The sequence below is a fragment of the Capricornis sumatraensis genome, chromosome 23 (genome assembly GCF_032405125.1).
Source record: "Capricornis sumatraensis isolate serow.1 chromosome 23, serow.2, whole genome shotgun sequence".
NCBI lineage: Eukaryota > Metazoa > Chordata > Mammalia > Artiodactyla > Bovidae > Capricornis > Capricornis sumatraensis.
Genome location: NC_091091.1, coordinates 16,356,062 through 16,371,450, shown reverse-complemented (window position 1 = coordinate 16,371,450; position 15,389 = coordinate 16,356,062). Strand labels below are relative to the sequence as shown.

Here is a 15,389-nt window from a genome sequence, read left to right as displayed (position 1 = left end):
TTTATTTACTTGGCTGCACTGGGTCTTAGTTGGGGACATGGGACCTTTGACCTTCATCGCGGCATGAGGGCTCTTTCAGGTGCGGCATTCGAACTTCTAGAAGCAGCATGTGGACCAGGGATCGAACCTGGGCCCCCTGAACTGGGAGCGTGTAGTCTTAGCCACTGGACCACCAGGGAAACCCCTGAAGATTTTACATTAGGGGAAAAGTGGGCTACTTATCAGGCATCCCAGGTGGCACTAGTGGTAAAGAACTCATCTGCCAATGGAGGAGACATCAGAGACTCAGGAAGATCCCCTGGAGGAGGGCATGGCAACCCACTCCAGTATTCTTGTCTGGGGAAGCCCATGGACAGAGGAATCTGGTGGGCTATAATCCACAGGGTTGCAAAGAGTCCGACATGACTGAAGCAATTTGGCACTAATTTTCTTCATAACATTTTGTTACTCCTGCAAAGTTAAAAGGATTACATAAACATGACTCATCAAGTGATAAGCCTAAATTTAATTTTGTAAGAGAGGAAAAGGTGCACCTTTTCCAAAGGACTTGCTATAGCTGTACCCTGTAATAAAATTGAGAGTTTAAACTTTGCTTCTGGCAAATTCTTGCTTTTAATTAACTTAGCACTTTCCTCAGCCATAGACAGCTTCTAAATTATAGCTGCATAACGCAAGGACTTTAAAGCCAGCCTGCCTGAGGTTAAATTCTGGCCCTGCTAAATGTGAGATCTTGAATGAAATAGAATTGCTGGGATGATTAACTAATTTAAATGTAAAGTATTTAAAACAGTGTTCGTTTAAAAGTAGGCTCTTGATAAATAATAGCATGTCAAATATTAGTAATATTATCACGGCCCAGTTTGTGTGTGCAAAGTCAATATCCTAAAACACAGCCACCCAAACAAACACTGTGTCTTTGTAAAAATGGTGTCCAAGTTTCATGCTGGGACTCAAGTGATAAACAAACTTAGGCTGAATGTGCATGCATGTTCAGTTGCTCCATTCTGTCTCTTTCTGAACCCACGGACTATAGCCTGCCAGGCTCCTCTGTCTATGAAATTAATCTGGCAAGAATACTAGAGTGAGTTGCCATTTCTTCCTCCAGGGGATCTTCCAACCCAGGGATCAAACCCCGGTCTCCTGTATTGGCAGGCAGATTCTTTACCACTGAGCCACCTGGGAAGCCCTTGAATGTTGTGCAGATAGTGGGAAAATGGCTTTCTTTGTTATGGTAATAGAAGCAGGACTGGGTCTTGTGTACTGGCCAAGCAGATAGGAAATGAGAGAAAGAGAAAGCGTCCTGGGTATCCCTAGTCCCAGAAACCCCTAACAGAGCCAGCCTTGGGGTGGGCGGAGATCGAGTTAAGGTCTTGGTTGGGTGGAGGCAGTCAGCTGTCCCTCAAGGATGTTGTGAGGTTGGTGTTTATCACGCTGTACCATCCTTCATGGAGAATAAGTGACTGGTTTCCTATCATTTTATTATTTCATTTGTGCACATAAGTGTGCATGTGTATGTGTGGCAAGTCCTGGTATCTGTGATCTTTTCTCAGATACTCTACTTCCTTGTGCTCAGCTTTTTAAAAACCTTTTTATTTTGTATCGGAGTACAGCTAATTACCAATGCTGTGACAGTTTCAGGTGAACAGCAAAGGAACTCACGCTTAGCTTTCTTCTTTCTATCCTTGCGGGATCATCTTTCAGGGAAGTGTCTGAGGTTGTTGGGATGGGAGAGCAGTGAATACTCTGTATTCTCTCATAAAGAAGGGCAGGGTGACTGAAAGCTGCTTCTCAAATGGTTACTGTTGCCACAGGTGCCCATACCTTAGTTTAGTTCAATTCAGTTCAGTTCAGTTCAGTTCAGTCACTCAGTCGTGTCTGACTCTTTGCAACCCCATGAATTGAACCACACCAGGCCTCCCTGTCCATCACCAACTCCCAGAGTTCACTCAGACTCACGTCCATCGAGTCGGTGATGCCATTCAGTCATCTCACCCTCTGTCGTCCCTTTCTTCTCCTGCCCCCAATCCCTCCCAGCATCAGAGTCTTTTCCAATGAGTCAACTCTTCGCATGAAGTGGCCAAAGTACTGGAGTTTCAGCTTTAGCATCATTCCTTCCAAAGAAATCCCAGGGCTGATCTCCTTCAGAATGGACTGGTTGGATCTCCTTGCAGTCCAAGGGACTCTCAAGAGTCTTCTCCAACACCACAGTTCAAAAGCATCAATTCTTCGGCGCTCAGTCTTCGTCACAGTCCAACTCTCACATCCATACATGACCACTGGAAAAACCATAGCCTTGACTAGATGGACCTTAGTCGGCAAAGTAATGTCTCTGCTTTTGAATATGCTGTCTAGGTTGGTCATAACTTTTCTTCCAAGGAGTAAGCGTCTTTTAATTTCCTGGCTGCAGTCACCATCTGCAGTGAATTTGGAGCCCCCCAAAATAAAGTCTGACACTGTTTCCACTGTTTCCCCATCTATTTCCCATGAAGTGATGGGACTGGATGCCATGATCTTCGTTTTCTGAATGTTGAGCTAAGGTCTCTGCTATTTGTGATGGTAGGCATTAATTACAATAGCCACCATTTATATGCCTTTATAATGCAAAATCCCTTATTTTACATGTATCCTCTCACATAATCTTTACAACAATCTTATAAATAAAGCATTATAATCATTCCCATTTTACAGATTACAAAATTGAGGCTTGGTAGGCTTTCCAGGTCGCTCAGAAGGTAAAGAATCTGCCTGCAATGCAGAAGTCCTGGGTTTGATCATTGGGTTGGGAAGATCCCCTGGAGGAGGGCATGGCAACCCACTCCAGTATTCTTGCCTGAAGAATCCCATGGACAGAGGACCCTAGTGGGCTACAGTCCATGGGGTCGCAAAGAATCAGACACTACTGACAGACTAAGCACAGCCCACCAGCAAGATTAAGTCACCTACCCCAGTGACACAAATAGTACGTGATAGGGGCAACATTCAATCCCAGACAATGTGACTGCAAGCTTTGAGTTTCGAATCATCCCAAACAGCCTCCCTTCTAAGGTTCTGCCTGAACTTGTTATCTGCTTATATCCAACTTCTCCAAATGGAATAATCTTTTTAAGCAGTATTTTAGAGAGGGTGGACAATATTGATAATAAGAACTTGTGGCTCCTATATCACCCAACAATCTTCTCTATACACCTAAATAGTCTTAATTTCCATTTTCCTACAATAGTGCCATATGCTACTCTTATGCCTTCATGACTTACACTCACACAAGCAAAACTTATTTATTCTTCATACTGGTGAATTTGAAAAGTCATTATTAATGAGCTTTATAGGTCATATGAAATGTAACTGGACCACTTTTAGAATTTCAGTTCAGTTCAGTCGCTCAGTCGTGTCTGACTCTTTGTGACCCCATGAATTGCACCACGCCAGGTCTCCCTGTCCATCACCAACTCCTGGAGTTCACCCGAAGTCACGTCCATCGAGTCGGTGATGCCATCCAGTCATCTCACCCTCTGTCGTCCCCTTCTCCTCCTGTCCCCAATCCCTCCCAGCATCAGAGTCTTTTCCAATGAGTCAACTCTTCGCATGAAGTGGCCAAAGTACTGGAGTTTCAGCTTTAGCATCATTCCTTCCAAAGAAATCCCAGGGCTGGTCTCCTTTAGAATGGACTGATTGGATCTCCTTGCAGTCCAAGGGACTCTCAAGAGTCTTCTCCAACACCACAGTTCAAAAGCATCAATTCTTCGGCACTCAGCTTTCTTCACAGTCCAACTCTCACATCCATACGTGAGCACTGGAAAAACCATAGCCTTGACTAGACGGACCTTTGTTGACAAAGTAATGTCTCTGCTTTTAAATATGCTGTCTAGGTTGGTCATAACTTTCCTTCCAAGGAGTAGACGTCTTTTAATTTCCTGGCTGCAATCACCATCTGCAGTGATTTTGGAGCCCCAAAAAATAAAGTCTGACACTATTTCCACTGTTTCCCCATCTATTTCCCATGAAGTGATGGGACCAGATGCCATGTTTAGATGCTCCTAATCTATAGGAACTAGAAATAAAAAGAAGTTGAGGGTTCCACAGTGACAAGAAATGCCTTCAACACTGCAGGAGGAAAGATCCTGCCCTGCAGTTGATCACATGGTCAGTCTCACAACCCAGCTCTGCTAGGCACCACTTAGGGAAGCGACTTCACCTCTCCAGGCACCACTTTCTCAACTGTACATGGAGATGATAAGTTGATGCCCTTAAGATCTCACTGACATTTTGAGATTATTTCAATCCTGTTCCTTTCCTGCTGAGGTCTTGAATTTCTTATGAATTATTTCTGGGGTTTCTGTCAATGTTTTGAGTAGCTGAGATGTTTGAGAAGAATTATTAGAGCAACCTACAGGTTGGGTGAACCAAATGACCATGAGATCATCCCTTCTTTCTCTGATGTAATTTTCACAGGGTTGGTGGCTGCCATAGGAAAGGGGCTGGAGGTTGCTGTTTACAGAATCTTTATTTCAGCCAAATCAACAACAAAGCACAGTTCCCTTGGGTTTTGAGATCTGGAAATCCCTTTTTCACACACAGCCCTGTACTAGATATTTTAATGCAGGACTCTGGATCAGAAATGGATTCCCAAGTCCTGGCAGATGGTCCCAGGAACAGTGCTTGCTGATCCGGTTTCAGTGAATTCTATTAAACACCCCTACCCTCATCTCTTAAACACCCCAACCTCATCAGTAGTTCTTTTCAAAATAGCCATCATGTAGGGTAAGGAAATTTACCAGTACCGAGGTACATAAATTTCAATGTCAGGATTTCAACCTGACTTCTTGGGTTTTGTAGAAGAAGAATTTGCAGTTTTGTGCTTCTTTTCCCCTCCAAGAGCGCTTACAAGCGGCGCCTAGAAAATGGGAAGTAGGAAAGCAGTGATCTTAGAATGTAGATGATAAAATGATTAGGGAGGGGACAAAGGAACAAGCAGAGAATTGAAACTAATGATTTCAAAAGAGGTGATAGTATGAGGTATGAAATTTGAAGGAAATCCAGTCAAAAGGAAAAAGATGGTAAAGAAAAACTCGGAGGCCTGGTCTCTGAGTCTCAACCAAAAGTGAAGTGAAGTGAAGTGAAAGTCATGTCCACGACTCTTTGCGACCCCATGGACTATACAATCCATGGAATTCTCCAGGTCAGAATACTGGAGTGGGTAGCTGTTCCCTTCTCCAAGGGATCTTTCCAACCCAGGGATTGAACCCAGGTTTCCTGCACTGCAGGCAGATTCTTTACCAGCTGAGTCATAAGCATTCCTGAAAGTATTTTTAGAATACCTATAAGTAACATATACATCTACACACACACACACACACAGCCCCAAGTGAAGGTTGTTATAAAAAAAAAATCATATGAAATTTTATCTATTCAGAGATGATATATCCTTTATTGGAGGATTTAAGGAAGGAATTTCAGCCAGATCTCAGTATGAGGAACAGGTATGCTTCTCCCAAACATCTGTTTGATTTTTCTTACAAAGACTGTGACTCCTGATTCCCTCTTTTTTATGGTCACTATCTCAGAACAAAATTTAGTCACTGTAAAGACTATATAGTATACGTTTCTGTATGCTTTATTTTTTCCTATCCTACTTCCCTTTTCCCTTCATACCTTCGATTATTTACATTTATTCTTATAAGCATCTACAAAATATTTTGTGGGAGGATGTAGATATATACACAGATACCTGTGTATAGAGACAGGTAGACAGAGGCAGATGGAGATTAAGGAGTTAAGGGCTATGAGAGGCCTCTGTGCTTATGTGTAGATGGTCCTCTCTCTATTTATATATGGTGGCACCAACATCACAAAAATTAGTGAGAAACTTTCAAATAATCCTTGACTTGAGACCAACTTAAAAAGAACAATCGGTAGAAACTACTTGTGAAATTTGAGCTTTAGGGATGTGACACCATGGTAAGGGCAATATTGGTTCATTTTGAGCACCTGGATCCCCTATGGGGGAATGAGCTAGGAGACGAGGTTTGGAAAAAAGCTCAAAGACTTTGGAAAAACCGGGAATATAGGTTCATCTCTTTAATAACAATGCTTGGGATTCAGGCACAAGGTGTTCATTTCTGTGTTCACACCTGATTCTGAGGATCCAGCACTACAATTCCAAAGGAATTATTTTCCAGAAACACTGTCTCTTCCCCATGTAGGCTCATACACACACAGTCATCCAGGAAAGACTTTGCAAAACAAACAGCGATGTCTGACAAGGACTGGGAGACAACTGCCAGGTATGACTCATGAGTATGCCACACAAATAGAACCTTTTGTGGCCAAGATGTCAAAGCCAGCAGATGTTCTGCTTTTGGCTCATGCTCAAGGATTCTTCCAGGTGGACCAGACGCTGCTTTGAGTTGGGCTTGACCATGAGTAAATGGCCTTGAAGAGATGCAATGCCTACCCTAAGACCATTGATTTCTGAACTTCTCATTTGGTCTTGGGTTAAGCAAGCATGTCATGGGTAGACTGCAATGCTTGTCAATAAACAGCAATCAAAACAGCCAAGCAATCACAACGCTGCAGATGCCACCTGAAAGTGAGATCCTGGAAGCACTGCAGCACTTGTCAGTCATTGATGAGCTGCCTTAGAATCATCAGAAGCTGGGGGAGCTGCAACAGTGCTGATTTCTGGGTATGACTGACTCCAGGCCTGCTGCTGCTGCTGCTGCTGCTAAGTCGCTTCAGTTGTGTCCGACTCTGTGCAGCCCCATAGACGGCAGCCCACCAGGCTCCCCCGTCCCTGGGATTCTCCAGGCAAGAACACTGGAGTGGGTCGCCATTTCCTTCAACGCATGGAAGTGAATAGTGAACGTGAAGTCACTCAGTCGTGTCCAACTCTTCTTGACCCCATAGACTGCAGTCTACCAGGCTCCTCCGTCCATGGAATTTTCCAGGCAAGGGTACTGGAGTGGGTTGTCATTGCCTTCTCTGCCGCTAAATCAGTATATTTGATTTAAAAAATGTTACTATTTGCCCCATGCCTTACCTAGTAACTAATAAACCCTTTTTTAAAACTTAGTTTTTTAATTGAAGTATTGGGGCTTCCCAGGTGACACAGTGGTAAAATTAGCCTGCCAGGGCAAGAAATACAGGAGATGCCAGTTCAATCCCTGGGTTGGGAGGATCCCCTGCAGGAGGAAATGCAGCCCACTCCAGCATTCCTGCCTGGAAAATTCCGTAGACAGAGGAGCCTGGCGGGCTATAGTCCATGGGGTTGCAAAGAGTCGGACACAAGTGAGCAACTAACATACACACACAAACACATCAAAGTATAGTTGATTTATAATGTATACCCTGGAAACTATTGGAGAAGGGAATGGCAACCCACTCCAGTATTCTTGCCTGGGAAATTCCATGGACAGTGGAGCCTGGTGGGCCACAGTCTGAAAGTGAAAGTGAAGTCAGTCAGTCGTGTCCGATTCTCTGCGACCCCATGGACTGTAGCCTACCAGGCTCCTCCGTCCATGGCATTTTCCAGGCAAAAGTACTGGAGTAGGTTGCCATTTCCTTCTCCAGGGGATCTTCCTGACCCAGGGATCGAATCCGGGTCTGCTGCATTGCAGGCAGACGCTTTAGCATCTGAGCCACCAGGGAAGCCGCTCTGCAAAGAATTGCACACGACTGAGCAACTAACACATACATGGATGCTATTTACAACCTGAAACCAAATGGGAGTAGGAAAGAGAAGAGATGAGAATCCCAATTTTTACATCCCATGTAAAACATCCCATGTAAAACTTACTGCCATCGGGCTTTATCCTTCAGGGAATTTTTCCCGGAGCTGCTCCCTTCACTGGAGCTGTCCTCCTCCTCTGTCTCCAGACTTCGACTGCAGCTCCTGATGATCTGAAAGATGCTGTTGACGGTGGACTCCTTCTCTGAATTCTTTAAGCCATTCTGTCCCACTCGTTGTAAGAAATTATCTTGTCCACTATAATCGGCTACAAACTACAGAGAAATATATTGAGGATTCGTTATCGCAGCTTCACATACTACATCTAAATAACCTACTTGGCTAGAGAAACGAAATCATAACAGTCATAAATAATGGCATTTGTGCCTATTTTATTGGGGGGAAAACCAACCTCCAGGAAAAACATTTTTTCCTTTCACCACATGAAATACCAGACTTACTCTTGTTTCCACTAAGACAACTTCAGTCCCTCTAGGAATCAACACTCCACTTCGAGTTTATAACACAAAAAGCAATATTATTTCAAGGTTCCCTAGGGATAAGATTAGCCACTTTACAGAGGAAGGACAGAGTTATTTTATTCCTGTAGTGAGAATTGAGAAAAACCATGACAGAAATCTATTATTCTATGGAACCAGATAAAATTACTGGGGCCCAAGGAAATGGTCAAGGAAGGGGGACATTTTGTTTATTTCCCATATATCTTAACAGTAACACAGAGGCTTCTTGATGATTTATAAGCTCTTATTGTCTATATTTGTAACCAGGGAAGAATCTCCCATCAGAGGTCTGAGGGATGGCTAGGCCATGAGATATGGAGTTCCCTACTTCTGAGATGTGAGGCAGCCAGTGTGGGGACAGCTTGGGGGGCTTGCTTTAAGCTTTCTGCTTAATTTCTTGCACTTTTTTTTGTTGTTGTTATTTAGTCGCTAAGTCATGTCTGACTCTTTCTGACTCGTGGGCTGTAGCCTGCCAGGCTCCTCTGTTCATGTGATTTTTTCAGGCAATAACATTGGAGTGAGTAGCTACTTCCTCCTCCAGGGGATCTTCCCAACCCAGGGACTGAACTTGTGTCTCCTGCACTGCAGGCAGAATCTTTACCGCTGAACCACTGGGGAAGTCTCTTCTTGCACTTTATGCCCCCTCTCACAAGCCAGGGAGACAGAAGCCAGTAATGCTGCCAGCACCTGTCAGGGGCTCTAAGTCTCCCTGATACCAGGTAATGCTTTTGCTCCCAGGGGACCTGGAAGAGGCGGCAGTTCTAGGAGAGTCTTCCCACTGTCACTAAGAAGAGGTATGAATGAGGGTGAGAAAGAGAGAGAGAAGGAGAGAGGGGGAGAGTGTGTGTGTGTAAGGTCAACAGTGGGTGCTGGCAGCATGGTGAGAATGACTTTAGATTCCGGGCATGGGACCCCTCAAATTTCTCCATAAAGTCTCCCACCTTTCAATTCCTTCTTTCATTTCTAAACACCGTATAGAAAGATGTCTGTATATTCTGTTTCTCAGTGCCTCTTCTCTGCACTGCCCAACACTCTGAGTCTAAGCTCATGTGGTCCTTCCCATGCTGGGGGTTGGGAATGGGCTGGGGACAGCATGATCAGGAGCCCAGAGCGCATCCTTAGAGGACACACCAGATTCCCAGAGTGGAGGAAAAAAAGGCAGCACTGACTTCTCCTCAGTCTTTCTTCCATTGACCCCAAAAAGTTACTGCTCTCATCTGACTTCTTATATCCCCTTCACCCATTTGCACCTAACAAGAGAGGAAAATCCCATGAACTTTAAGAAAAAACACCCAGGAAAACAACGCCATTTGTACATTGCCCCATTAAAGCTAACTTAATATAAAGCCCCAACAGTGCTAGTTGGCCTCTTTTCTTTGGAATGTTTAAGACCTAGTGAAAGTGAAACTGTCAGCTGCTCAGTCATGTCCGACTCTTAGCGACCTCATGGGCTGTAGCCTGCCAGGCTCCTCTGTCCATGGAATTCTCCAGACAACAATACTGGAGTGGGTTGCCATTCCCTTCTCTAGGGGATCTTCCCGATCTAGGAACCGAACCCAGGTCTCCTGCATTGCAGGCAGATTCTTTACCGTCTGAGCCACCAGGGAAGCCCCCAAGGATTTAAGTGTTACTCAACACAACTGTGACAATGGATAACCCTGGGCTCAGAGATGTCTCTCTTCTGGCTTCAGTGTGTGACAAGCCAGGAGGCAACAGTGACTCTTCAGATCATGAGAGTTTTGAAAGGTCTCACCTCCAGAGTTTCTTCCTGCGAATTGTACCTCGGGCAAAGCTTCATGAGGCCAGAGGCTCCGTCCAGCACCTCACAGAGCTCCTTCAGAAACACCCCGCAGAAGGGAACCACCTTGCAGCCGGGGATGTGCAGAGCTCGGGTCACCACCTTCCTGTACTCGCAGGAAGACTCGTGCTGGGCCATGGCGTCCTTCAGGCTCCTCATGGTCTCCAGGTCAGACTGGTCCATAAACTGCCACATTTTTAAAACTTTTCTTGACCTATGGCAAGTCAGGGACATTGTTTTTAGGCCAAAGTGGAAATAATACCGTTTACAGTAAACAGCTTAAATTCTGTATGAAATTCATTTCTGTTTATGTTTTCTTTCTGTTTTAATATTTACTTAGGATTCACATTGCCACCTACTTCCGCAAGTGATGTGAATATTACTTTAATAAGTTGAAACACGAAATTAAACAGAGATATATACAAAAACACACGTTGGGGGAGCTAAATTCGGAAGGCGGGCACTGAACTTAAGTTTGAGTTTTTCTGGTTTCCCAAAAGGGAAACCTGATGGGTAATATGGTTTTTACAAATATTTATGGAGGATCACTCACAGAAAATGTGTTCCATCCACTCCTCTTGATCTTTTAAACATAACTGGATGAGGCTAGTCCTGCAGTGATGCCCAGAAAGCCTGTTTTGGCCTCTTCTATTGAACTGCTTCAACTGACATTAAGTCACTGGCCTGTCTTGAGGGACCTTATCTTAAAGTATTATTTGCAGAACAGGATGCTAAATGAGAGTCTTCCTATGTTTAAATTGCTGCTAAGAACAACAGCTGACATTGAACCCCACCTTCTGAAGTGAGACAGCGTGTTGTCACCAGGAGACTCAAAGTGTTCTCCCTGCAGAGGTTTCCCACCCTGCATCAGCAGAGAGCTGGGTCTGAGCAGCTAAGCGGAGACGTCTTTGCAGAGGGTTGTCAGGACATGGTAAGTGAGAAGGAGGAGACCTCCCCAAGTTCAGGGGCTTCAGGGAACTTCATGGAGAGGCTTGCCCATGTTCTGGCAGCTTGTTGATCATGTGGACTGCCTGGTGTGTGACTTCCTGGGAAAGCTTAAACACGAGAGGCTGCCTGGGGCCGCGGGATGGCTATGTGAGGGGGAAGGATCTGGTGGGAGTGCTTTGCGTCTGTAGAGCCTGGGTGGGCAAAGTGCTGGGGCTTTCTGTGAGTCTGGAATGGACCCTGAGAGGCAGCAGGGCTTGAGTTATCTTGAAAGGCTTCCCTCCAAATAAGGGGGACCTAGTGGAAAGAGTCTGTAAGGGTAGGACTTCCAGAATTAAATGCCGTGGGGGAGGACTGAGTAGTCGGGTGGGGGTGTACCACCCCTTTCCAGGTGATGGTACGGGGGGTTGCTTCCGGACAGAAACTGGGGGGAGTTAGGGCAGGTAAGTAGGAAGTGACCCTGAAAAGACCCCACATGGCTCTCTGTGGGGTCACCAAGGCCAGATCACAGCGGCCCCAGTCAAGTTAGACTGGCTCCCTTTACCTCTCCTCCCTTCTTCTCTCCTATCCTGCCCATGTTTTCTGCAGGAACCCTGAGCTGGAGACAGAGGGAGAGAAAAGATAAATTATATCTTCCCACCCTACTACAGCTTTTTTTCTTTTTTACTGCAGCTTTCTGAGACTGGTAGGGCTGTGAAATTGGGGAAAGGGTGAACTTTTCTTCCTTTTTTTTTTCTTCCCAGGTGGCGCTAGTGGTAAAGAACCAACCTGCCTGCCAGTGCAGGAGACATCAGAGACACAGGTTTGATCCCTGGGTTGGCAAGATCCCCTGGAGGAGGGCATGACAATCCACTCCAGTATTCTTGCCTGGAGAATCTCATGGACAGAGGAGCCTGGCGGGATACAGTCCATGGGGTCACAAAGAGTCAGACACGACTGAAGCGACTTAGCAGCAGCAGGAGTGTGGCATACAGGATCTCAGTTTCCTGACCAGGGATTGAACCCATGTCCCATGCAGTGGAAGTGTGCAGTGTTAACCACTGGACCATCAGGGAAGTCCCTTTACTTCTTTTTTTGAATTTTTAAATGAAAACTTGAAGCTCTGATTTATATCAGACTGGATTAAAAAATCATTGCTGCTGCTGCTGCTGACCCCATAGAAGGCAGCCCACCAGGCTTCCTCATCCCTGGGATTCTCCAGGCAAGAACACTGGAGTGGGTTGCCATTTCCTTCTCCAATGAATGAAGGTGAAAAGTGAAAGTGAAGTCGCTTAGTCGTGTCTGACTCTAGCGACCTCATGGACTGCAGCCCACCAGGCTCCTCCGTCCATGGGATTTTCCAGGCAAGAGTACTGGAGTGGGGTGCCATTGCCTTCTCCGAAAAAATCATTAGGTAATATCTAAGACATCCAAAAGACATCAAGAAGCACAACACAACAAACACTCATGCATCGACCTCTCAGTTTAAAAAAATAAAGCATTCATAATATGGCTGAGGCCCCGGAGGACTCCTCCATGAACACACCCGCCTCCCTTCCTCACCTCAAGGGACCACGACTGCAACTTTATTGCTCTCCTTCCCTGACAATTCCTCATACTTTCTCCACTTGGGCAGATATTGCTAAGCAGTTTGTACAATTGTTTGTGCATTTTAAACTTTATACAAATGATGTCACACTGTAGGCAACCTGCCTACGATTCTGGGGTTCACTAGCGCTCAAGGGCATAGGTGAAGGAGATGACTTATTAACTACACAAGTGACGGGGAAAGACACAGGGGGCCCAAGGTACATTCCAGAGTTCGGGGGAAGAAGAGCCAATCAGCAGGTTTGAAAGACAGTGAGGTCAGAAAAATAAAACTGTCTCCTGATTTCACCCCACTGGGTTCAACTTGTCCTACAACCAGTTCCTTATAAGGTGGTGAGAATCCATTTGGGGTCAAGGGATGGAGGTTTAAATAAATGAAGTGAACACATGAATGAGACTTGGTTCTCATTATCTGATCATCATTTTTTTCCTGAGTCATGATATATGGGTGGGGCAGGAGACAAACCTTTGTAAAGAGCAATGGGTTTTTGTTAGACTGAGAACTGACACTTTTGAAAAAGAAACTATTTCTTTTCATGATTAAAAAGGTATGCCCATTGTAGGCAATCTCGACAATACCAAAAATATAGAAAATCCACTCACAGCTCTTCCAACCACAGACAACAGTAGGTATATTTCCTTCCAGTACTTATCCTATTTGTGTCTGTCTGGTCTAAATATTTTATACCTTTTGTTGTATAAATATTGCTGAGGTTATTAAGTATGGACAGCTTTGTTCCCAGGTAGTTTTATATATTGTATGTTACTTGATGTCCTATGATATTAAAATTATTATAAACATTGTTTTTGGTGATTAAATAATACTCCAGTGTGTGGATGCATCATGTTATTTCCTTCATTTTTCTATTATTATTCATTGGGTTATTTTATTTTATTATTTTAAAACCAAGGTGTCATTGACATTTGGGTTATTTTATATTGCCATTAACATTGAGTAAATATTGCTGCATGTAAATCTTTGTACTTCTGCTCATTTCCTGTAAACAGCTGAGAATTTAGTTTGAGAGCGCAAAATGTACAAAGCTGACAGAAAAGCAGTCACTTCACAATAAGGTTGTGCCCCCTTCTCTAATTGTTTTAAAAATAAAAAAATTCAATTATCTTGATGCAGTTCAATTACTTGTAATCTAAATACTTTCAGACTTGAAAGTGCACATGTGAGCTCTTCTTCCACAATCATTCCATCATAAGGACATCTAGTAACTTACCTCCTGTATCTACTGTTCTGGCTGACGAACTATTAAACCTGGTGGTTTTACCCATCTATTTGTAAAGACTAATTCAGCGTTAAGCCAAATATAGGAGTGTAAAACTAGGTAGCAGTGGGTTTGGGGTAGCCAGGAATCAGTGGTAAGGTTTAGCTGCTTTGACATTATTTCTCATCTAAGAAAGAATTACCTGGCTCTATAGACTTCCCTCTCGGCTTCACTCTGCACGTCAAAGTAAAAAATTGGCTTAAAGCTCAACATTTAGAAAACGAAGATCATGGCATCCAGTCCCATCACTTCATGGCAAATAGATGGGGAAACAGTAGAAACAGTGTCAGACTTTATTTTTGGGGGCTCCAAAATCACTGCAGATGGTGACTGCAGCCATGAAATTAAAAGACACTTACTCCTTGGAAGAAAAGTTATGACCAACCTAGACAGCATATTCAAAAGCAGAGATATTACTTTGCCAACAAAGGTCTGTCTAGTCAAGGCTATGGTTTTTCCTGTGGTCATGTATGGATGTGAGACTTGGATGGTGAAGAAAGCTGACCGCCGAAGAATTGTTGTTTTTGAACTGTGTTGTTGGAGAAGACTCTCGAGAGTCCCTTGGACTGCAAGGAGATCCAACCAGTCCATTCTAAAGGAGATCAGGCCTGGGATTTCTTTGGAAGGAATTATGCTGAAGCTGAAACTCCAGTACTTTGGCCACCTCATGCAAAGAGTTGAGTCATTGGAAAAGACTCTGATGCTGGGAGGGACTGGGGGCAGGAGAAGAAGGGGACGACAGAGGATGAGATGGCTGGATGGCATCACTGACTCGATGGATGTGAGTCTGAGTGAACTCTGGGAGTTGGTGATGGACAGGGAGGCCTGGCGTGCTGCGATTCATGGGGTCACAAAGAGTCGGACATGACTGAGAGACTGAACTGAACTGAACTTATAGACTTCCCTGGTGGCTCAGCTGGTAAAGAATCCACCTGCAATGCAGGATACCTGGGTGCAATCCCTGCATTGGGAAGATCTCCTGGAGAAGGGAAAGGCTACCCACTCCAGTACTTTGGCCTGGAGAATTCCATGGACTACAGCTCACGGGGTTGCAAAGAGTCAGACATGATTGAGCAACTTTCACTTTCACATGGACTTCTTGGATTTTGAATTCAAACTAAGTTGGGTCTAAAAGTCACATTTCCCCAAGGCCTCCATTGGGCATTATGAGGCTATTCTTTGTATCAGGAGACTCTCTAATACATGGTACGTGGCAGCCAACCTCCAAGATGGCCTCCAAAGATCCACACGTCCTGCTGCGGTGTGGTCCCCACCCACAGTGAGCCAGTGCTGGCCCTACATGATCAGTATAATATGGCAGAAGTGGGCAGTGTGTGACTGCTGAGGCCAGGACGTAAAAAGTGCCGCAGCTTCTGCCTTGCTCTTTCCGTTCATTGATTGACTCTTGGCAGCACTGGTTGCTGTGTGCAGGCTTTCTCTAGCTGGGGTGAGCGGGGGCTACTCCCTAGCTGTGTTGTGCAGGCTTCTTATTGCAGTGGTTTGCCTTGTTGCAGAGCACAGGCTCTAGGCAATGGGTT

General features: G+C 44.7%; 1 protein-coding gene across 1 annotated transcript in view; it reads right to left on the bottom strand.

The window, feature by feature from the left end:
- The window catches only part of PLCE1 (phospholipase C epsilon 1), a 329,527-nt gene that overhangs the window by 79,860 nt on the left and 234,278 nt on the right, over positions 1-15,389 (bottom strand). Inside the window, exons 5-6 of the mRNA XM_068961526.1 lie at positions 9,998-10,256; positions 7,793-7,998 (exon numbers count right to left, since the gene is read on the bottom strand). Coding sequence (XP_068817627.1) covers positions 7,793-7,998; positions 9,998-10,256 — 465 coding nt within the window. The remainder of the gene's footprint in view (positions 1-7,792; positions 7,999-9,997; positions 10,257-15,389) is intronic.